This window comes from Vigna angularis, chromosome 6, assembly GCF_016808095.1.
Source record: "Vigna angularis cultivar LongXiaoDou No.4 chromosome 6, ASM1680809v1, whole genome shotgun sequence".
NCBI classification, from domain to species: domain Eukaryota; kingdom Viridiplantae; phylum Streptophyta; class Magnoliopsida; order Fabales; family Fabaceae; genus Vigna; species Vigna angularis.
Genome location: NC_068975.1, coordinates 3,931,609 through 3,955,972, shown reverse-complemented (window position 1 = coordinate 3,955,972; position 24,364 = coordinate 3,931,609). Strand labels below are relative to the sequence as shown.

The 24,364-nt window shown below is 36.0% G+C and overlaps 2 protein-coding genes across 6 annotated transcripts; one reads left to right on the top strand and one right to left on the bottom strand.

The window, feature by feature from the left end:
* Nucleotides 1–480: 480 nt before the first annotated feature.
* Nucleotides 481–9,344, top strand: LOC108343350 (pentatricopeptide repeat-containing protein At4g33990). 5 transcript variants are annotated; one of them, XR_008249991.1, is made up of 3 exons: nt 481–2,949; nt 4,430–4,517; nt 9,133–9,344. XR_008249991.1 is itself a non-coding variant. In XM_052879336.1 (3 exons), exons 1-3 carry the CDS (start codon nt 559–561, stop codon nt 9,133–9,135), a joined length of 2,448 nt encoding a protein of 815 aa, XP_052735296.1. In that variant the 5' UTR covers nt 481–558; the 3' UTR covers nt 9,136–9,344. The 5 variants fall into 5 exon arrangements, 4 of the variants coding, with proteins under 4 accessions (XP_052735296.1, XP_017437066.1, XP_052735294.1 ...); XM_052879336.1 differs by having other exon boundaries at nt 481–2,915; XM_017581577.2 differs by having other exon boundaries at nt 481–3,001.
* A 5,786-nt stretch (nt 9,345–15,130) lies between these two features.
* LOC108343378 (glutamyl-tRNA(Gln) amidotransferase subunit A, chloroplastic/mitochondrial) lies at nt 15,131–23,947 on the bottom strand. Its single transcript, XM_017581629.2, has 10 exons — nt 23,324–23,947; nt 21,460–21,771; nt 21,077–21,256; nt 20,869–20,963; nt 20,692–20,767; nt 20,471–20,548; nt 20,183–20,276; nt 20,048–20,097; nt 19,434–19,547; nt 15,131–15,602 (listed from the first exon to the last, which is right to left on the bottom strand). Exons 1-10 carry the CDS (start codon nt 23,858–23,860, stop codon nt 15,507–15,509), a joined length of 1,632 nt encoding a protein of 543 aa, XP_017437118.1. The 5' UTR covers nt 23,861–23,947; the 3' UTR covers nt 15,131–15,506.
* Between the last annotated feature and the right edge of the window lie 417 nt (nt 23,948–24,364).

Below are 24,364 nucleotides of genomic sequence, written 5' to 3'. Positions count from 1 at the left end.
AAACATAAAAGCCCTAAAACGAAAACAACAAAAAATTTAACAGAACAGGGAAAACCCAAAATCCAAACCGAAAACGCGATGAACAAAATGGAGGAAGAACGCATTTACCTTGCTCGTCGAAGGACCATGGTTACCGAAACTTGTCATTTTGCACAATACACTCAACAAAGAAGACGACGTTGACCAAAACGAAGAGATGCAATGAAAACGTAGAAGGAGAACGACAATGAAGAGCGAGAATCACAAGGAAAAGGAGAGCAAAAACGAAAAGAGAGACCTAAAACGAAAATGGTGAACGAGACGATATTTCTAATAAAACAAGGTAAGGGATATATTTGAAATCTCAAATTTCTAAAATCCTCATCGATTTCAACGTCACAATTTCAGAATAAAAGAAAAAAAAATGGATCAATGTGCTGCTGACACATGACCGTTGTGTGTTAAAATTTAGTTGTTAAAACAGGGGACCCAAAAAGAAAAAGATATATGGTTGCCATTTTGTCCGTACAACTGTAGGTGAACACTAAGCATTTGCACAGTGAATAACACCAATGTTCTATGCTTTCTCTTCGCAAATCGTTGCCACCTCGCAATTTGAGGCCAATTTCCACGGTGTTCCCATTGAAACGCTGGATTCACCACATTTTTTCATCAGTTACAGGTTCTTTCCAAGAGGTATCACATGACCATGAGAACAAGACCAACTTTGTATTCCATTCTTGCACCGACATTGGTACTGCCAGGCAGCTTCACGCGCTTTTTACGGTGTTGGGTAAGGCTCAAAATGTCGTTTTGTTCACTCGGCTTGTTACTTTGTATGCCACTCTTGGGGACCTCTCATTGTCTCGCAACACTTTTAAGTACATTCAGAGGAAGAACATTTTCACATGGAACTCTATGGTGGCTGCGTTTGTTAAGTGCGGGAAATACAGTGATGCTATGAACTGTGTCAGTGAGTTGTTATCTAATTCGGGTGTAAGACCTGACTTTTACACTTTCCCCCCTGTGTTGAAGGCGTGCGTGAGTGTGGTTGATGGGGAGAAGATGCATTGTTGGGTTTTGAAGATGGGTTTTGAGCATGATGTGTATGTGGCTGCTTCCTTGATCCATCTGTATTCAAGGTTTAGTGCTGTGGATGTTGCCCACAAGGTGTTTGATGATATGCCCGTCCGAGATGTTGGGTCTTGGAACGCGATGATTTCGGGGTTTCTTCAGAATGGGAAAGCAACCAGCGCGTTGGGTGTTTTAGGTAGGATGAAGGTTGAAGGGGTAAAGATGGATACAGTTACGGTGGCAAGTGTGCTTCCTGTTTGTGCGCAAGCGAATGATGTTGTTTGTGGGATGTTGGTTCATCTGTACGTGATAAAGCATGGGTTGGAAAGTGATCTTTTTGTTTGCAATGCTTTCATTAATATGTATTCGAAGTTTGGTAGGCTGCAGGATGCACAGAGGGTTTTTGATGGCATGAAGGTGAGAGATGTGGTGTCTTGGAATTCTATAATAGCTGCATATGAGCAGAATGACGATCCAGATACTGCACTTCGTTTATTTAAAGGGATGCAGTTTGTGGGAATGGGACCTGATTTGTTGACAGTTGTGAGTTTGATCTCAATTTTTGTTCAGTTAAGTGATCGGAGGATTGGCAGGGCTGTTCATGGATTTGTTATGAGGCGTGGTTGGCTTGAGGAAGATGTTGTTATAGGTAATGCTCTTGTGAATATGTATGCCAAATTGGGTTTGATAGATTGTGCACGTGCAGTTTTCGAACAGCTTCCTAGAAGAGATGTAATTTCATGGAACACTTTGATCACAGGTTATGCTCAAAATGGTCTTGCAAGTGAGGCAATTGATGCTTACAACATGATGGGAGAATGTAGAACGATAATCCCCAACCAAGGAACATGGGTGAGCATTCTCCCAGCATATTCCCATATTGGAGCTTTGCAACAAGGAATGAAAATACATGGGAGGCTAATCAAGAACTCTCTCTACTTGGATGTCTTTGTGGCTACCTGCCTGATTGACATGTATGGGGAATGTGGGAAGTTAGAGGATGCAATGTCCCTATTCTATGAAATCCCTCGGGAAACTTCAGTCCCTTGGAATGCAATAATATCTTCTCTCGGGATTCACGGGCATGGAAAAGAAGCTGTGCAACTTTTCAAGGATATGCAAGCTGACGGGGTAAAGGCTGACCATATTACTTTTGTATCGTTGTTGTCGGCTTGTAGCCATTCAGGTTTAGTTGATGAGGGTCAATGGTGCTTCGATTTGATGCAGAAAGATTATGGGGTAAAGCCCAATTTGAAACATTATGGCTGCATGGTGGATTTATTTGGCAGAGCTGGGTATTTGGAGAAGGCACATAATTTAGTAAACAATATGCCCATACAAGCAGATGCATCCATTTGGGGTACTCTCCTTTCTGCTTGTAGAATACATGGAAATGCAGAATTGGGTACTTTAGCTTTAGATCGCTTGTTGGAAGTTGATTCAGAGAATGTTGGCTATTATGTTTTGCTGTCAAATATCTATGCAAATGTTGGAAAATGGGAAGGAGCAGTTAAAGTAAGATCCTTAGCCAAAGATAGAGGATTGAAGAAGACTCCTGGATGGAGTTCTGTTGTAGTAGGTAGTGTAGTTGAAGTTTTTTATGCAGGGAACCAAACTCATCCACAATGTACAGAGATATACAAGGAATTAAGGGTTTTGAATGCCAAAATGAAAAGCCTTGGTTATGTTCCAGACTATAGTTTTGTCCTACAAGACGTTGAGGAGGATGAGAAAGAGCAGATTTTGATAAGTCACAGTGAGAGGCTGGCCATTGCATTTGGACTTATCAGCACCCCACCAAAATATCCCATTAGGATATTTAAAAACTTGCGTGTTTGTGGTGATTGCCACAATGCTACCAAGTACATATCCAAAATTACTGAAAGGGACATTATTGTGAGGGATTCTAACCGTTTTCATCACTTTAAAGATGGGTTTTGTTCATGTGGTGATTACTGGTGACTGATGAATTTCCATTTGTTAATATTTTTCTAGACTAATTGTGTTTCCGTGAGGTTTCTTTTGTTTTTATTTTCTTATTTTAGATTAGATTTGGTTTTTCAAAAATAAAATGCTGTTATTCCAAATATGTGTTAATATGAGCTTATTAGATAGAATTTAGTTTAGTCTAGTTTTCTTTCCTATTCATTAGTTTAGCTCAATTAAGTTTTCTTTAGTTTACATTTGCTGGTTTTGTTATTTTTCAGAGTTAGTACTAGTTTGTAGCTTTTAGGCCATATCTGTTGCTGTTTTTAGACTTGAGTTCTGATATTCTCTTGTTTTTGAATTTTCGTGTTTTCTTATTTTTGTTTCCAGACCTGATGTGATTTTATTTTTGTTTGTCTTGAATTAGGAATTAGTATAATTCATTCTCATTTGTTGTTTCACAGTTTCAGTCACTGCATTTTAGTTTTTCTTTCACTGCATTTTAGTTTATCACTGCCTTTTCGTTTCTACTGTGCCTGGCCATTGACTGCATTCACTCTCAATTGTTGTTTCTAGTTTCTGTCCAACTTAAATGCATTACATTTTTGTTTCTGCTGCCAGTCACTGTTTGCATTTTAATTTCAGTCCAGGTCTCCACTGTCCAGTTTCTGCCCATCCACAAAATCATTTCCGCTTCCTCTCCATTTTAGCTTTAGCCCATATCAGTTTTGATTACTAGTACTGATTTTGCAAAATTCACTAAAAATAGGTAGAAATTAATTTTTTAGTCAATTTTTTTGTGCTAACATTTATTAGTGTGTATTTGTTTGTACAGTCTTTACATTGCATATATTAGTCATAGATTCTGTTTTGAAAAATTTGGTGGTGAAAAAGCTTGAAATAATCATAACATTTGCTATGGACCAGGAATGACGATGTGTTGAACTGTAAAGTTATTGGAAATTGTGTTTCAATTCGGCTGGCCATGTTGGGGTCCCAAAGTTTCAAAGTTCCACCATCTACTATATCTTTTCTATTTTCTTAGTATTTTTGCCCCATTTTACTATATTTCAGAGATTTGTTTCACTTACCTATACTATTCAGAAAATTCTAAAACCTTTTATGGTGTTTTCTAACAGTAAATAGAGATTTTTCATGCTTTTATATTTTAGATCTTCTTTTTATACTTTTATATGTAGAACATTCCATTTAGTGTTTCAGTCATTTCTTTTCTACTATATTCATTTGTTTGTGCTGTATAATTTTGTGAGTACATATTTTGCATCCTCTTTCATACTAAGATTCATAGGACATTCCATAGACTTCATATAAAAATCGCATAATTTTTTTTTCCATGCATTGCATATAGCTAGTTATTTTTCATAGCACGGTTCATTTTGCTGTTTCACTATTTTGCTGTTTCAATCTGTTTCACTGTTCAATGCTGCAGTTTTCAGTATGATGCTGTTCTCAGCCAAATGTTACTCCTCATGGTGCAATGGAAATTAAAGATGAAGTTTCCAGCTCAAAACCTTCAGGTAGACCTGTCCAGACATGTTTTGGATTTAGATGGAACAACATTCATGAAACCTGTGTTGGAGGAGGAGAGCAGCAGAAGGGATTTGATTCAGCAGCACAATCGAAACATCTTTGTTTTTTCTGTTTTTCTGTTTCTTTTTACTCTTACATTGAGGACAATGTTTGGCTCAAGTGTGGGGGGAGGTTTTATTTCAATTTGCTGATTGATAGTTGTTGTAAATTGAGAATAATAAATCAGTCTTATTTTCCACATGGTATCAGAGCTTGTTTGATCCGCTTCCGCTGTCTTTGTTGTCTGCCGGCAGCCGGCCGCCATGACTGCTGGCGGTCCCCTAAAAGTCTCTTCTTTAACATATGTTTTTAATGGGCTCCAATTGCCCTAGTCAAGTTCTGCCTTAGAATTCTGGCTTTTCTCCAATATTACCAAATACATTTGTTTTTTTTTTTTTTCTGATAACAACTACACAAAGTTGTGTTGTGCTTCCATAATCTGGCTTAGCTATAAGCTATGCTTCCAGTTTATATCTAGCTATAAGCTATACTTCCAGATTTTAATCTGACCTAGCTATATGCTGTACTTCCAGAATTTATCTCAGAATGATATTTTAAGTGATGCCCAATCATTTTGGCATTCTCATTGGCTACCAATCAGAGACTGAAAGTCTCTTCTTCTGGGATTCCTAGAAAGGCAACTGCCTCCATTGAACCAGTCGTTACTAGCCGCAACCCAATCAATCTCCACCGTCCGCCGCCGGCCACCGTCCGCAACCGGCCACCGTCCGCAGCCGGCCACCGTCGCAATTTCGACCGGTGACCAGCGTATCTGGATCGTCTCTTCGAGCGCGACCTAACCCTGGTGGTCGACGTCTCAGACTCTTCCGCACGCGCCGTCACGCGCCTCCTCTCTCCGTCAGATCTCGTGTGCGTGTTTGTCACGCGCCGCTGTCCCGGTGTTGGAATCACACCGCGATGCTTCCTGTCGACTCGTCGGACCTCCTCCTCTCTGTTCTGACCCTCCATAGTTGCCATTGCTACCATATTTGTTGCTTCACAGAATCTTCATCTTCCTCGCAACACACTTCCGCAACAATTGACGAGGATCCACCTCAACCGCGAGGAGGAGAGGGTGTCACCTCGCGTTTCCACTTTGCAACTACTGCCCTTTGTTCTCTCCGATGCAGTCAGTTGCCACCGCTGCAGTCAGCCGTCGTCGCTGCCGTCACAGTCAGTTGTCATCCCTACCTCTACTGCTTCCGCTATTTTCTTCTCCATCCTGAAAGGTGCCATCCAGTTGCACCTAGAAATTGATTCGCTGAAAAATTGTGAAGAAGGCCTCCGATTCCAAATCTGTAGGGGGGGCCTTAGCCTTCCATTTTCCCTCATTGTCCGTTTCCCGGACGTTCTCAAAAACCACTTAGCTCCAGAATTTCCTTCCTGACGTCCTCGGGCACTGGGCCACCGCTAACTTCATCGTAGTCATCGTAGTCACCAGTAGCATCGTCGAAGCCGACATCTTCAGCGTCGGGGAAGGAAACGGGGTTGTTGTCAACACGGACGAAGACACGGTTGGATTGGGAAAAAGATGGGTCAAAGGTGTCGCGAGCGATGAGCTGGAAAGTTTTTCATTGAATTAAGACAGTTTTTCATGAAAATTGGACGGTGGATCAGTTTTGATAACAGTTAATCTTTGTGAGACTTGAGTTTATTTCTTTCTTGTGTGATTCACTCATGTTTTATAAGTGTTCCAGACTTGCATTGACTCTTTTTTTATACTACTTGTTTTAAGATATACTCTTGAGATGATCTAGGCCATTTTTGTTACAAAGCTTGATAGGATACTGGGTGATAGGATAGAAGGCAGGGGAGCCGAACGGTAGGAGGCAAAGGGAAGCAAGCCGAACGGTGGAAGGCAGTGAAGAGCTGGAGCCAAACGGTAGGAGGCAGGGGGAAGCAAGCCGAACGGTGGAAGGTGGTGAAGAGTTGGAGCCGAACAGTTGGATGCAGGGGGAAGCAAAGCCGAACGGAAGGCGGTGAAGAGCTGGAGCCGATCGATTGAAGAGTGATGATCCTAACTGGGACAACAGTTAGGATGGGCGGGAAATAATTCTAGTAAATAGAATTATATTCTAGGGAAATATTAAATATAAATAAAGCTAGATGCTATTGTTTAAGGCAGACTTCTGATTATTGAGTTTTGTCGACAGGCGGCTATGCTCCTGTGAGGGAGGATATGCTCCCAAGTAATTGAAGGAGGTTATGCTCCCAATTACCCTTGTTTACTTTTGTTTATTCATATATTACCATCAATAAAAGAAATTCATTCGTTCATTATCATTCAGTCATTGTCTTTTTCTAGCTACTGTAATCATGTTTAATTTACGTCTCTGACTCGGATACATAACAAAGGTTCTTGATGATTTTAGTTTATTACAAGCCTTGGACCTGAAAAATTATACTTGACCCAACCTTTGAGTTGGGAGGGGCTTTGGAATTGTTTTGGGAAATTATTGTGAAGTTCAAGTGTGGGGACATGTGCTGAATCAGTTTTGAATTTTATGATGCATTGAAAGAGTTTGGAAAGTAGTATGAAAGAATGAAAAAGAGAAAAATGTGAAAATATGAATATATTTGTGGTCTGTGCTGAATTTGAAAAGAGAAAAACAGAAAAAGAAGAAAGAAAATTGAAAAATAAAAGGTGAAAGAAAAGAGTGAAGTGTTGGATGATTGATAATTCTTGATTGAAACAGAACCTTGCACTTATACTTCCAATCTTTTCCTTATTGTTTCCTCACTTCTCTCTGGTTGTAGCCTTTGATCCTTTCTTATATCCTACCTTGACCTTGACCACATTACAAGTCATATAAGTTCTTTTGATCTTGAGTTGTACTTTTTTCAAGTGGTGAAAATTAGAGGCTTTTCAAACATATTGTTAGGAGTTGGAAAGTTTATGAAAGGAGGAAGAAGAGTACTGAACGGTAAGGGAATGGGGGTCCGAACGGTAGGGGAATATGAGTGAAGGAGCCGAACGGTATCTACACTGGTACTGAACGGTGGCTGTAAGGGAGGAAGGAGTGAAGGTCCGAACGGTTTTGGGTTACGAATACCGAACGGTAGAGGATGAATAAAAAGGGTGGGAAAGTTTGTTAGGTTGTTAGGAAGAGAGAGAGTATAAATAAACCTTTTGTAATTCTGTTGAAGAGGATTGCCTTTTGCATTGTATAAACAGGTCTTGGACCTTGTGAGGGAGATTAGGCTCCCGATTCGTCATTGTATTTCGTTATTTGTTACAGTGAATTCATACATTTCATTTGTTCTCTCTGGTTTGTGTGCTTTTATGTGAGTGGGTGTTGTGAGAAAGTTAGGCTTCTAACTCAGAAACCTAACACATATGGTAATGTTTGTATTTATGATGTGCTGAGTGTAAACACTAACCCTTAAACACTTGAGAGAATGAGTGATACATTTCCCGGAGAGATTATCATTTTTGATCCATGGTGTGATTTGAGTGAGACTTTGATGTTTGAAACATGTTTTTGACTGGTTTGAGCTCTTTAAACTTTGATGGATGAAAATTTTCTCTGCTCACTGTTTTTCTCAGTTTTCACAACTTTTCATGGTTTTCTTACTTTTAGCTTTTCACTGTTTTCACAAAGATTACATTTGTAGTGCTCACTTTTTCGATTTATTTATTGTTTTCAGTTTGGATAGTTTGTACTGCTTCTAAAGTCTATAAAAAGTTTGTATAGTTTTTCATTGTTGTTTGTCCGAGAGTGGGAAAGTCTAAGTGTGGGAGTGTGATGAGTCTCTATTTATTAATATTTTTCTAGAGTAATTGTTTCCTTGATGTTTCTTTTGTTCTTATTTTCTTATTTTGGATTAGATTTGATTTTTCTTAGATAAAATGCTGTTTTTTCCAAATGTGTTAATATGTGCTTATTAGATAGAATTTTTTTCTGAATAAAAATAAAAGTGCATTTCTGTAGCTTTGACCTTTACTGATTGTTTGGTTGATAACTTTTTCCTCAGAAATCAAATTGAGCTGAAATTTGTTTCATTAGAATCCTGACTCAAAAAGCTTTAATTAGAATACAAGAACATGAATTTTCGATGATTGAGCTGATTGCAATTATTTCCGAAAAGTTGCAGCAGAGAAGAGACAACACTGTTTCGGCATTGTTTTAGATTCTCTTCTTGTAAGGACAGATTTATAACTTCCTTTGGCAGTCTAGTTAGTTCAGATAGCTTAGTTAGGAAGTCTGAAAGTACTCAATTACTCTTAGTTCTATCAATAGAACAGCTCAGACACAGAACACCACACCATATTTTTCAGTTTAATTTAGTTTTTTCAGTTTTTCTAGTTTCTGACGTTTGGAGCATTTTTGTCTATGGGTTTTCTTTTCAATGTGTGCGCTTCTTTCTTTCCTTTAATTCCAGTTCTGTAATTCCATTCATTTCTTCTTTCAATTATCTCTACTGTTATACTTCATTCAATTCAAATTTAGGTTTCTGCATTGCTTTGCCATTTCTCTTACTGTTCTTGATTCAATTTTCAATTACGATGCACTTTCACCGATTGTTAAGTGGTTATTTGATATGCTTGATGCGCTTTTGCAGTGAAGAGATCTCAGCTCTGTGACTGATAAGTTGTGGAAGAATCTTTTGAAAATCAGTGTCACAAATTCCACTAATGAAGTGATTAGGAGGATGAAAGAAAAGAAAGTGTCATTTAAATCGATGCAGCTGTATAAGTTATTAACCTCATTTATCAATCTGTGCAAATGCTGAGAATGAAGCAAAGCACTTGATCAAATCAAGAAAATGTACAGCAAAGAATTGACTAAAGAAATGTATTTCTTCACCAATGGTTATTCAAGGTTTTCGTATCTCTTATGTTTCTTCTGGTGTACTAATGTAAAGTTAGATAAAAACAATTAAAACAAAAATGATTTACTGAATCAATAAAAAATGAAATTTTAATCGAGAAAATTTAATTTTTGTAGTATTTAAATAACCAAAAAAAATTAAATATTTTTTTCTTATCACCAATCAAATTTTGAATCTCAAAAGGGAGGAAGGAATACATTTTCTTTCTTAAAAAATTTCCTCCTAAAATAAATATAAAAATAAAATGTACCCATTACCATGAAGAGTGGAATAAAAAAGTAAATTCAGTTTCAAGAATCTGTCATCTCAATAAGAAATTCTTTTATTGATCAAACACAGGTTGATAATGGACAGGAATAATAGTATATATTTTAAATAAAGCATGGGACAATGTGCATATATATATATATATATATATATATATATATATATATATATATATATATATATATATATATATATATATATATATATATATATATATATATATATATATATATATATATATATATATATATATATATATATATATATATATATATATATATATCCTCATTGTCATCAAGTCTTTGTTTTAAATTACTAAAAAAACATTTAATTTATTTAAACAATCAAAACACTTTTAATTTATTTAAGTAACTTAAAAAAAATTAATAGTTTTTATTTTATTTGAAGAACTCTTTTTTTTTGTTACACAATTTTTATTATTTTTATTTTTTATTTATTTTTGTCAGATAAGAATGTCTAACTACCAATTTTAATAACTTAATAGTGTAAAGTCTTAGTTTATTAAGCATAAAAATTTTATCTTCTCTCTATAATTCTTACTTTTGCTTCTTTTTTTTTGAAAAATTCTTTTTTGCGACACAATTTTTCATTATTCTATCAACCATTCAATTAGTTTCATATCCACTGAATTCACTCAAATATCAAAGATATTTCCTTCTAAAAGTTTGAAAAAAATTGTTTTACTATTTTTTATAATTATTTGATGTTTCATATCCACATTCTTAAGATTTGACACTAAAACAATGTGTACTTTTTTCTACGATGAAATTTTTAAAGAACTATACTTTTCTATATGAATTTTAGTTTTTTTAGAAGAATATATTTGTAAAAGAAAATGACATGTATTTTAAAAATAGTGAGGTTTCACGATTTTAATATTAAAAGGTTTTAATATAAATAGTTTGTATCGAACGAATTTCATTATTTAAAATATATTATATATTTAGAAAATACTTTTCTAGAGTTTTCTAACTTTTTGCTGGAAGTTGGTATAATTTGTTTGTATGGTTGAAGAATCGATCTTGGCAACAAACTCTTCAATTTGGACCGATCAATTTATCATATAGAATAAGTTGGTTTTCTACTCTTTTTCCTTTGTATATTTTGTCTTTCTTTACATGTAAACCAATTGTGATTGCATGTGACATCCAAGTCCTCTATAAGATTCTTTAATGATCAATGAGCGTACCTTGATCGGGTTTCTGTGGTTTGTAAGAGCATATAGAGTTTCTTAAGCTAAGGGAGTTTTTTTAGTATCTTTAGACCTATTGAATCACCTAACAAGTAGTGGAAACTAATTACGACTTTTTCATGTTGTTGATGCTTTGATGGATCATGTTACATGTTTGATTTGGTCTGAAATTTGTAGTTTGGCATGTAGAGTTTCTATTGTGTTTGCTATTGACTTATTAATCTTTAGATTGTGGTGTCTTATCTCTGTTTTATTCCGCATTTTTCTCTTATTTATTTTTTTTCCTCTTGAGGATTCAAATTCAGTGTACTCTTTCTTGGACATGATCGTATCAGTTAAAGTTGTTTATTTGAAATATGGTGTTGAGTGACACTAGTGTGGCGTTGAGCCCAAGCGTGATTGTGAAGGTCTAAGAGCATTTTAGCTCCAGACCACTCAATTAGGTTTGTGCCATTGAGTGACTAAAATGTGTGAACAGTCTGACGCTAAGAGGTGGTAGAGTATCGTTGAGCGTCACTTTTCTCTGCAAGTCTAGAATCTCTTTCATCTTGTTTTGCTAAGTGATAGGTTGGTTTCGACGAGCGAGACAATTTGTGAGAGCTTTGAGCGTCAATGTGGTTTTCTGAGTTTTCTAATTCTTTGTCTATTTGGAGTGATTTATTTTAGATTATGTGCATGATTATTATAAATTTAAGATGGATTGTGGTGCTTATGCATGCTTGATATGTTTGATGTTATTTCTGTGGATGAAGAATATGATTTGAGATATTGTTGAGAGAATTTCAAAGAGAAATTTTGTGATGTAGTAAAGTTAGTGTATCCTTTGACATATGGGAGTTCTAAGAGTGAGATTATCATGAACTCTAATAAGTATTCACACTTAAATAAAGTAGAATGAGTTATGTGGTGAGAGTCGTATGAGATCATAGTTTATGGGCATTGGTTAGGTTATAGACATGAAGAGGATTAACCTCATGAGTAGTAGGGTGATAACACTTTTGTTTAGGATTTTCTACAGAGTATAAATACTACTACAAGTGCAACCTACATTGAATACATATGTCAAAGCATGAATCTGGATATTGACTCTAGTGTCAATTGTTTATGTGTGTTGATATGAGTATTGTGTTTTATAAATGTTTAGATTAAATTTTTTTGGTACATTAGCTTACGCTTTAGTCTTTGTTATTTGTTTGTCTGTCTTTCCTGTTGCAATGATCACATGACTGGTATGAGTAGATGAAGATGTTCCAGTTGATCCGGTCTAGAGTAAGTGAGATGCTATAACTTAGAATTGAATATCTTTTGTCTTGTATAATTCCTTTTCTTTTGAAAATTTCTATTGTATGTTAGAGTGTTTATTTATAATTTTTTATATAATCAATACATGTTTTATGAATGACTGTAATATAGTAGTTGTATCTATGTCTCATCTACTTAATTGATTATCATCTTTATAACATTTATTTTAGGAGTTTTATATTATTAAAATGAGATGTTATATTAATGGTGTCACATCAATAATGAGATGTTATATTAATGGTGTCACATCAATTCGTCCTTAGGATGACATGAGGTTGTGAGTTTTTCGTGTCTTTTCTAATTTAAGAGTTGAGTTTAGACTATGTAGATTGTGTATCTAAGTGGAAGTATTGAGAACAAAAAATATCTTGATAAAAGTTTAAGGAAAGAAAGAGTTGAGTTTGTTAGAATGAAAAAGAGTTTTGTTTTCTATATAGATTCTTGTCATGTTCTTGCCTCTATGGTAGTGTTAAGTGCTCTATAGTGGTAGATGGATGTAGATCTAATGATAACTTGGTCTGTTTACCTTTATGAGATTTGGATAAGGCCTTTGAGACATCTTACCTCAAAGGTATAGAAATCTAGTGGGTTGAAGTTTGGGAGTTAAAAGATCAAAGTTTTAGGTTTCCAAAAATTTTGTTTTCAGAAATAACATTTTGATTTGAGGAAGCTTAACAGGTTCTTAGGATCAAATATCACAAGTTTTACAAAAGGAGTTGACTTCAGGAGTTAGATCAAGAAGAGATATCATTTTTATAACATTAGTTTTAATAGTTTTATACTATTAAAATGGAACGTTACCATACTACACATCAAGAATAAAAATAAAACACAAATCTCATATCTAACCAAAAAATAAAAAAATAAAAACAAAAATTAATATAAATTTTTACTCACAAAAATAAGAAAAAATATAATTAAATCCACATTCACTTCTCCATTAACCATTTAACACCATATTTCATACTATCAAGTAAGTAATTCCATGTACCTTCACTTAAATAAAAAGGAAAAGAAATGTATTTATCTCTTATAAGTTTCACTCCATTATAAATAGATTCTAAACTATAATTTTAGTAAAATAGATCCTCCGAATTTGATTCATTTATCTAGCTTAAACTTTACGGTTTTTGTAAATAAACACTAAAATTTTAATTTCATCAAATTAATTCTTAAATTTAATATTTTATAAATAATATTTTTCTAACGTATTTCTGGTAAATCATCTACATTAAATGTTAATAATTCATTAATATTTTTCTTCTTTTATTACCATTCATTTTTTTTATCATTAAAGTATTATAAAAATAATATTTTATAAATAAAGAAAAAAATAATTGAAGTCTATTTGATTTTTTAATCCTAAACATATTTTGTTTTAACGATTGAAAAAGTTATTTATAGATGTAAAACTAGTAAATGATTGAAATTTAAAGCATAAAAATAGTTAAGATTTATTTATTTATTTGTAGATTAACTCAATTCAATGTAATAAATTAGGTATAAAAATAAATTTTCAGAATTAACTGTGACGAAATTGAAATTATCTAGAAGAGGAGAAGTGGAAGATATAACAAAATTGACGAAATTGAAATTCGCATTGTCTGTACAGTATTAATATGGATTTTAAATTAAAAAAAATAAGAAATAAAATTTTAGAATAGTGAGTGTCATTTTGAATAGTCATTGATCACCACTTAAAATATTAACAAATTTCACACAATTGTATGGATTAAAATAGTGATGGAAAGTTTTGAATTATTAAAAAGATCTAAAATGAAAATTCACTTATTATACGCGAACTATAAAAATATTTAGATTTTAAATTAACCTAAATTTAACATTTTAGTTTCATGCAAAGGGATGATTTGATTTTGTTCTCTATTCATTTTTTTTTATGATCATTGCTAATATTTATGTTGATCATATAAGTAATTGTTTTTATTACATTTAATGGTAACAATGTTATTAGATTCTGCTTAAAGTTATGAATGATCAAATAGTAATATTTGGTAAAATTGAAATAGACACAAAAGTAGGTAAGAGGCAATAAGAACTCAACTTAATCTCTGCAACAAAAACGGGTATGAAACTATTTTCATGATTACAAAACTCATCACTGTTTGGCTGTAAAACTGAAAAACGAAATCAAAGCATGGAAAAGATTAGAAGAGGAAATGTGTTATTTAATGAATCTAGAAAAGAATGAAGAATTATAAAAAAGGAGTTTAAATAAAGTTATAAAAACGTCTCGGAAGATTTTTTTTTTTTTTCAATTTGTTGTATTAGATACTTAAAAGGGCATCTAAATGTTTTTATAAAAGAAGGTTTACAAAAAGTTTTCTAAAATGTTTTACTAATGCTCAAGAGAAGTAATACGCAAGTAATAGAAAGTGACATTGTTACTTTTGGCTTCCATGTACACAGTCTCTACGAACTATATGCTAAATTGTCCTGAAATTTAAGCACACATATACAACACATCTTTCTTCAATCTATTCAATAATAAAACGGGTTTACAATATTTCACACTCATATGAGTAAATATGATTATAAATATTTTGTTTAGAGAATAACTTCATACCTATGTGAATGACTTACAATACAAGCACTCTTGGTACAAGTTGTCTAGAAGACGATATTTCTTAAGCACTATAAGCTATTAAAGAAAGAATAAATATTATGAACTCAATATCTTTTTTCTTTGTTCCTCATCAAGTTTTGACACGTCCCACCTCTTGAACACAAGACAATAAACGCATATCCATTTTAATTAAAAAAAATAAAAAATAAATAAAGAAACGAGGAATAAAATCTTCACATAACCTCTACAAATTTTAAAAATTGATTTTTTTTTTCATTAAGGTCTGAGGTGTTCCCTAGTTACAAACACAATTCAATTTAAAAATTGATTAAAGCCTTTGTAGGCAAGCAAACTTAACAATAAATTAGAAATGTTAACAAATATCCTTATTCAAAAGAAATCCTCAAGAATAAATTACAAGGGCCAATTGTTTGGTAAGAGCAAAGGCCATTTGCTCCTTTACACTGATCAATCTATCTAGTTCTTAACTAAATAAACACAACATTTAATAATTCATCCAATTGCTAATTCATCAAAAAACTAGTTGAATGAAGGTTTATTGTTAAAATTTTCAAATTTCAAATAGTGAAATTTCTCACAAAACCCTCTTTCAGCAATGTGGCTAAAAATTTGGAGAAGTATCACCGGCGCTGAAAAATACCTGCTCCAGCCACCTCATTGTCAGGAAACTAAAGGAATACTGAGGGAACACAAAAATGTGGAATCATAAAATTATACTCAGAATGCAATGTCATCATCAGCTACAATCGGTGGAACAAATCTGCAATTTTCAAGAGTTTGCTCAAAGATATGTCCCACTCTCAGCAGTTCTCCCTGCAATTTAATTCCAAGCCAAAGGATGTCAAAAATATACTCTTGAGGAGTATCACATACCACATTTTACTCAATTTTATATGTTATTTAACAAAAGTCTCCAATCAGAATATCAGAAGGACCACATCAGTTAACTTTGGCTGTATGGTAACTTTCAATCTGATCCAACTAACATATCCCAATGCCAAGGTACAACTTAACTGTTGCACCAAGGCTTGCCCTTTAACTATGCATCTTATAAACCAAGAATGATAATGTTACGTACCTGAGTACGAAATCTAACAACCTCTCACACTCACAACACGTAACAAAACAATGAACGAATGATAATGAACGAATGAATTTCTTTTATTGATGGTAATATCTGAATAAACAAAAGTAAACCAAGGTAATTGGGAGCATAACCTCCTTCAATTACTTGGGAGCATAACCTCCCTCACAGGAGCATAGCCGCCTGTCAACAAAACTCAATAATCAAAAGCATGCCCTAAACAATAGCATCTAGCTTTATTTATATTAAATATTTCCCTAGAATATAATTCTATTTACTATAATTAACTTATACTGAATATTTCCCTAGGGTATAATTCTATTTACTATAATTAACTTATAATGAATATCTCCCTAGGATATAATTCTATTTATTATAATTAACTTATACTGAATATTCCCCTAGGATATGACCCTATTTATTATAATTAACTTATACTGAATATTTCTCTAGGATATGGCCCTATTTACTACAATTAACTTATACTGAATATTTTCCTAGGATATGGCCCTATTTACTACTGTGAAAATGGTATTGTATTGAATGAAAATGGTTCTCTTGCTATTACATCCCTTCACTTAATCCTATACTTATAGGATTAAGTGAGTGGTACACACCTCACACACACTCACATACAACACACTCACAACTCACATCTAAATACAAATACAATAATTCTAACACTCCCCCTCAAGCTGGAGCATACATATTGTATGTACTAAGCTTGGAATAGATGAACTCGGTGTTGAACTAGATGATTTGTCTTCAAGAGTGTGAGGCAAACATAAATGGACAACAGCAGCTTGTGAAACTTCAACTTCAAAAGTGGATAAAGGAAAGCATTGGTTTCCAATGACAAACTGCAAGGACTGATTCTCCAATCAATGATGGATGAGTGACGGGATCAACAGTGGTAGCTGAAAGCTAAGAGCTACAAAACTGCAGGGACTACACTAAATCTTCATCAATGATGGCTGGATGACGGGATCAACAGTAGTAGCTGAAATCTACAAAACTGCAGGGACTACACCCATATACATGTGACTTGCAGTGTCTTGGAAACGTACTCCCCCTTAGTGTGAACGGCGGAAATGTGGAATATCACAGTTGCTGGACCACTAAAACAAAACACAAGATTAAGCTACAATGCTGAAACAGAGGCATCAAAGATCCAAATTGAAGGTCCAAAATTCTTTGTTGGACAACTCCCAAGTGGTGATACGTAGCAGTGTATCACAAGAAGATCGGGCTAACTCTAGCACCGAACAACGGCTGTGCCGAACAGCAGCAAATAGTGCAAGAAGATCGGGCTAACTCTAGCACCGAACAGCGGCAAACTGTGCTAACTTTAGCACCAAACAGCAGCCAACTTCGCTTGGACAACGGCAAAACGGTGCCGGACAGCGGAAACGGCGCCGGACAGTGGAAACGGCACCTGGACAGCGGCAGACGGCTCGGACAGAGGCAGACGGCTCGGACAGAGGCAAACAGTGGCTGGACAGCGGAAAACGGTACCCGGACAGCAGCAACCGGCGCCTGGACAACGGAGAAACGGCGCCAGACAGCAGAAATGGCGCGGGACAGCAGAAATGGCGCGGGACATCAACGGTGGAGACGAAGATGGCAGCAATGGCTGCTCTGATGGTCGAAACAGAGAGAGGGAGCTTCGACGACGGTTATGGAGGTGTCGCGGTGAAACTCTGGCAGCGGGAAGGCGGCCCGTGCAGAACACGCGGCCGAGACTGGCCGAGAAGAAGCGGCGCGTGACAGCTGGTGCGGAGGTTTCGGTCGCCGGCACCGGTGGGGTTGGTCGTCGCGTGAAGAGGCGAACCAGATCCAGTGGTCGCTGGTCGGAACGGTGACGGTGGCCGGCGACAAAGCGGCGCGTGGCTATACGCGTCCGAGATCTGCCGGAAAGAGGAGGCGCGTGGAGGCGCGTTCAGAGGAATCTGGTGTTGTCTCCGGCGGGTTTGGCCGTCGCTGGAGAAGACGCTCCAGATCCGATGGTCACCGGTCGAAACGGTGACGGCGGCCGGCGGCGGACTAGCCGGAAAGAAGAGCTCCGTTGCGGCGCGTTCGGAGGATTCTGGTCCTGTCTCCGGCAGGGGTGGCCGTCGCTCAAGGAGACGGTCCAGATCCGCTGGTCACCCGTCGAAACTGTGACGGTGACCGGCAGCGGCGGCGGCGGCGGCAGCGACGGCGGCGACGGAGTCAGCAGCGATGGCAGCGGAAAGTGGCGGCGACTGCAGTGGCACACTCAGTCTGGACTGCTGCACAGAGAAGAAGAGAAAATGGAATTTGAGGGCTGTCACCGGAAACTATAGGGGCTGCCGGCGGCCATGGCCGCCGGCCGCCGGCAGACAGCAGAGACCTAGAGGTAGATCAGAGAACCTGCTCTGATACCATGTGAAAATGGTATTGTATTGAATGAAAATGGTTCTCTTGCTATTACATCCCTTCACTTAATCCTATACTTATAGGATTAAGTGAGTGGTACACACCTCACACACACTCACATACAACACACTCACAACTCACATCTAAATACAAATACAATAATTCTAACAACTACAATTAACTTATACTAAATATTTCCCTAGGATATGGCCTTATTTACTATAATTATTTCTCGCCCATCCTAACTGTTGTCCTAGTTACAATAGTCATTCTTCAACCGATTGGCTCAAGCTCTTCACCGCCTTCCGTTCAGCTTGCTTCCCCCTGTCTCCTACTGTTCGGCTCCAGCTCATCACCGCCTTCCACCATTCGGCTTGCTTCCCTTTGCCTCCTACCTTTCAGCTCCCCTGCCTTCTATCCTATCACCCAGTATCCTATCAGATAAACTAGCTATCCTAAAGATGTATGGATATTTTAACACACGAGAGGAATCACTTGTTTATTTCTACAAGTCAAAATCACTTTTACATCACCAAATAACTTTTCAGTGAATTGTCCCGAAATCTCCCACGAGGTTTGGAATGCCTATTATATTAGATTATATTCATAAACTTTTACTTCTTTCCTCTCTTTAGTATTTTACCTTTCAAATTTTGATAGTCTTTTCAGCTCGAACTTTTACACTTCCTTTTCCCGTTTTTCCCAAGTTGTGGCATCACAAAAATAAAAAAAGATAAAAAAAAAACAGATTTTCTATCAAATCTAGGTGCATGAAACAAAACATCCATGCTCACAGAAAAGCAGAATTTTGGAACAAAAATCTTTGAACCGTCCCGAAAAGAAAAAAAATAGACACAATATGAAACATGATATCAATGTGATTTGTATTTACCAAATATCTAATTTGAGGCAAAAAAGGAATCAAATTATTTTTTTTAATTTTACATTGGCCCAAAAGTTTTCTATGTTTTTATCTTTTTTTTTTCGTCCCTTCATCTTTGTTCTATCATCTTCAACTTAAAGTTCTAAAAATCTAAAACTTATCACCATCTCTATTTAATATCTTTAAGAACTAAAAGACTAGTAAAGAAAACAAAACTACCAGTTATATAAAGAGCTCCATCAACAAGGAGTCCAGTGCAGTGGATAGGAAGAGTCAATACCTCATTAAAGGCTGCACCAATCATTTGCAGACCAACAGGAAGCCCTGCAGGTCCATCCTCAACAAAGCCGCATGGCAAAACCAAGGCAGGTAATCCAGCTAGATTAACATTTACCTGTAAAAAGACAAATCATCAATAAAAAGGTCAAAAACTATGTTTGATATGTTATTGTATATGAATGAAATTTCAGACATTACAGAGAATATCAAACTCTTAACGATGTATAATTAGTTATGCTCAATTGTGACTTAATTCCAAAAGGAAATTCCCTCGTTGAGCCTCTAGAACTCGAACTACTAGATACTAGGCACATGTTGAGAATAAACTCATGCAATGCGACCAACCTGACAGTTAATGGTTAGCAAAGATAATTCCTGGATGAGTTAGCACCCCATCTTGATTTTCTAAGGCTTAATCTACAATTTTTGTCAGATCTGATTAAGGCCCGTTGAAGTGCTAGCAGTGTTTAAATTAAGTAGTTCATGTATGACTCAAGCTTGGGCTAAGTGGAGTTCAAGAAATTCAATACCACACTTCGAAGACCTCAAACTAACACTATCTGGACACAATCACAACCATGAGACAGAAATCTCGCTCAAGAATGAAATGCTTACAGTCATAATATCGCCTGCATACATGGCCAAAGGGTCATTTTTCTTTTCACCTGCAAGTTCCAAAGGCCATTAAAATTTTAGCACTGCAGATAATGAAGTGCAATAATGCAAACACTAAGAGTGGAAGATGCTAACCAATTTTATAAGCAACTGAAGGAGCTGCAGGGGAAATCAAGATGTCATTTTGACTCAGTGCCTCCTTAAAGCTATTCCTAATTATGGTCCTCACCTGTAACAATAATCACAAACATTGAATATTGTCCATAAAATACTGCACTTCTAGAAGAAGATGAAATTGATTAAATCCAGAAACTTAAAACTTCTTAAAGCATCATGTATTTACACGTATGAAACTGAATTCACAATTATTAGGACTTAGATCAGAGATCTACGAAGAAATAAATAAAACAATATTATTAGTACCTGCTGTGCACGTTTGTAATATGCATCATAGTAACCAGCTGAGAGGGCATATGTTCCCATTAAAATTCTCATTTTGACCTAAGACATTTAAAATTGAAAGGTAGCTTAAATAGCAATACCAACACATATGAACCATTTCTCTAAAACCGGTGTTTGTAACATTAAGCTACCACTCATCTTGGAGCCAAATTTGAAATTAAGAAGGAAGGACAGGTGAGTACCTCAGAACCAAACCCTTCAGCTCGGGAACCTCCATAAAGAGAATCTAGTTCGTCAGCATAAACTTGGTTTCCATATCTAAATATATACAAATGGTCAATTAAAGCCAGGCTAAAGGTTTATCAATGAAAATGTATTCAGAGGGGAGAGAAATAAGAAAGGTGATTAGAGTCACTGACCTGATACCATCATAGCGAGACAAGTTGGAAGATGATTCAGACACAGCAAGGATATAATATGCAGGCAAGCCCAGGGAAAAGGATGGCAGTGAAACCTGTAATAAGTTCGTAGCAAAAGATAAGGACATCCTGAAATATAAACAGCAATAATACAAACTTCAAAAGAACCAATAGAAGTCGTCATTCATAGAGAAAGATGATATAGAACCTCATTCACAGAGCATCCTAATTCCTCAAAATGCATAGCAGCAGCACGAATTGCTGAAATTACTCCAGCATCAACACCCTTGTCAATTGTTTCACGGATCAGACCAACTCTCAGTCCCTTCAAGGGTTTACTTTCCAAGCAGCTCAAAGAGACAAAGTGAGACTGGAAGTCAGGCACATCCTGAAAAACGAAACCATATTGTTGGAAAGACATTGGCTTAATAAGAAGAAATCAACAACGCTTATATCCACTGATTTCAGAAATCACCAATCTAATTGAGGAACAGAATTTACTAACATTATTAATATGCCTTGCAAACAATGAGAAATTGGAAGGATTATAATAGTTAGACCAAACTTTGTGAAAACTCATACTCCTCCTACCTGCTTACTTGAAGTGGCATCAAATCTATCATGACCTGCAATTGCATGAAGGAGAATCCCGGCATCGGCAACTGATGAACCAAAGCAGCCAATGGTATCAAGTGATGATGCATATGCCATAAGTCCAAATCTTGAAACACGCCCATATGTTGGCTTCAAGCCTACAACACCACAAAAAGATGCCGGCTGCCTCACACTTCCACCAGTGTCACTTCCCAGCGATACAACACACTGTCTGGCAGAAACTGCAGCTGCTGATCCTCCTGATGATCCTCCTGGCACCCTAGACTCATCCCAAGGGTTGGCAGTCACCTATTGAATGAACATATGCAGCACCTGAGTAAACCAATCGCAGTTATAAATGGGAAATACAAATAATAGGACCCACACACAACCCCTCTTTTATCCCATTAAGCTTTGCAATAACAGAGGGGAAATAACATAGCAGGAATGAAAATTAGTAACACATTAATGCATGTAAGGTCCATCAAGTCATTCATTGACAATTTTCATTCCCCATTTCCTATACCAAACATACACTGAAATCCTGCTTTCAATATAGAACAGATAATCAATACTTCAACTCCTAGAGACAAATGAAAAACAGAGTCATAAAGTCACCCATCCTCAAATAACGCAAAGTGGGCATTCGACATTTTAGAAGATACATTCTTAGACACACCCAGCATCCCACAATGCTCTTAAGATCACACCATTTAACATCAACCTTCTGAATCTTCAATCACGTTTCTAATGTAACTTCTGTAAATAGCAGATTATTAGAATAAAAATATTCTCAATATCCCCATAGTAATTAGGAAAAAATATCTTCATAATCTTTCTATGCATTTCAACATATTTTATTTTCTCTTTTAAAGGTTTTAACTATTACAAATAGGAATGATGAAAATGTAACCCATCTAATTGGTATCAAAGCATATCAGAGTCTTCCTTAGCATTGTTTGCAGGGTCTATTGTGCAACCCATTATCGGGTCCTCCTTTATTCCCATACTTGATGTTATCAAAGTGAGGAGATGTGTTGATGATCTCATATCATCTTGGGATTTGACCAAATAATAATAGATAGATGTGTACAAACCTCACCTTATTAAGCTAATTTTGTGAGGTTGAATTGGGTTCTAAAAGTAATCTTACAAACTCTAAATTTCTAAACATCAACAATAGTGTGTGGGAAAAATTCAGTGAGTGTCCTACCTACCTATACAGAAATCCTCCTCTCTTGCCTCATTTCTGACATAAAGTACTTTCTATATAATAATAAATAAAAAGGATTAAAGGAATATTTAGTCCATGAAGCATATCCAAAATTTGATTTTATTATCAATTTTTAAAACTAATCAATTTTGCCCATGTATTTTTAAAGAGAAGAAAAGAATATGTACTAACATTTTAAAATAGTGTTACATTGCCATTTACATGGTAAATTTGTTGACTTTATAACTTATATGGGTGGTGATAATTTGTGACTGGACGACTGAGACGCCCATTAAACTTTTTTTTTTTCAAATATCCAAACATTTTCCTGCATAAGGGTAGGAAAATATGTGTAATTAAAAAAATGAAGTACCCAAAACCAATGTTTCAAAACTTAAATATTACAATCAAAATTTATAAAATTTTCAGAGACTAAAACACCAATAATACTAGTATAACTAAATAATAACAGAAGTAGTGGTAGCAGAGCTTGGTTGAGCTTGAATCCTCATTCAAACCTAAAAATGCATACAGTGTACTAAGTTTCAAAGTTAATCAAACAATTAACTTTTAAACAAAAAAAAATTCAAATTGCAATATAAACCATAGTAAAAAAATGTATAAATGCAATATTAGGAGAGAGAGAACCTGAAATGCAGAAGCTTCAGTGGTGCTTCCCATTCCAAACTCATCCATATTGGTTTTCCCAACCACAATTCCCCCCAATTCCCTCAGTCTCTTCACCGCCGTCGCGTCGAACGGTGGCCGGTACCCGGCCAGGACGCGCGACCCACCCGTGGACGGCATGTCCTTGGTACAAATGTTGTCCTTCACGCCGACGAGCACGCCGGCGAGGGGACCAGGGTCGTCGCCGGCGGCGATGCGAGCATCGAGCCGGCGGGCCTGGGCAAGGAGGGCATCATCGTCCGGGAGGTGGAGGAAGGCGCGGAGACGGGGCTCGGCGAGGCGGAGCCGCGCGAGGCGGGAGAGGGCGAGGTCGACGGCGGAGGCACGGCGGGAGAGGAGTGTTTGGCGGGTAGAGAGGATTTCGGAGTGCGGCGGAGGCGAGGTGGTGAGGGTTGGGGTTTGGTCAGTAAGGGAGGCGCGTGAGTTGTAGGAGTGGGAGTGGCGAGTGAGCGAGAGGCGAGATAGGGAGCGAGGGGTTTGAAGTGTGGATAGTAGCATTTTTCAGTGAGGAAATGAAAATCAATGAATGAACTAAATATAACGTTATCACTTATACTCACCTGTGTATAACAAAGGAAGAAGACGAAGGCAAAAAAAACACTATTTCATCTTATTATCTCATGTTTAATTTTGACAACTATCTCTGAGCTAATATAAAAAATATACTCGTAATTATATAAAATTAGGTGAAATTATTTTAATTTTAAAAATTGTTGCCTGCCATTAATAAAACAAATAAATTATATCGCATGACGTTGTCTTTAATTTTTAAACAAGTACTTACTTTTTTGTATTCTAATAAAATAGTATTCAGATCTTTTATTTTATTTAAATTCATATTTGTATTAAAATATATAAATATAATAAGGTAATAAATTTATCCATATATTTTACATTTAAGAAACTTTTGTCATAAAATGGTTTATATTTTATATGATCATCTATAATTTGTTCGAAAACTATAATTATTTATATGCATCATATACAATTGTGACATCCAAA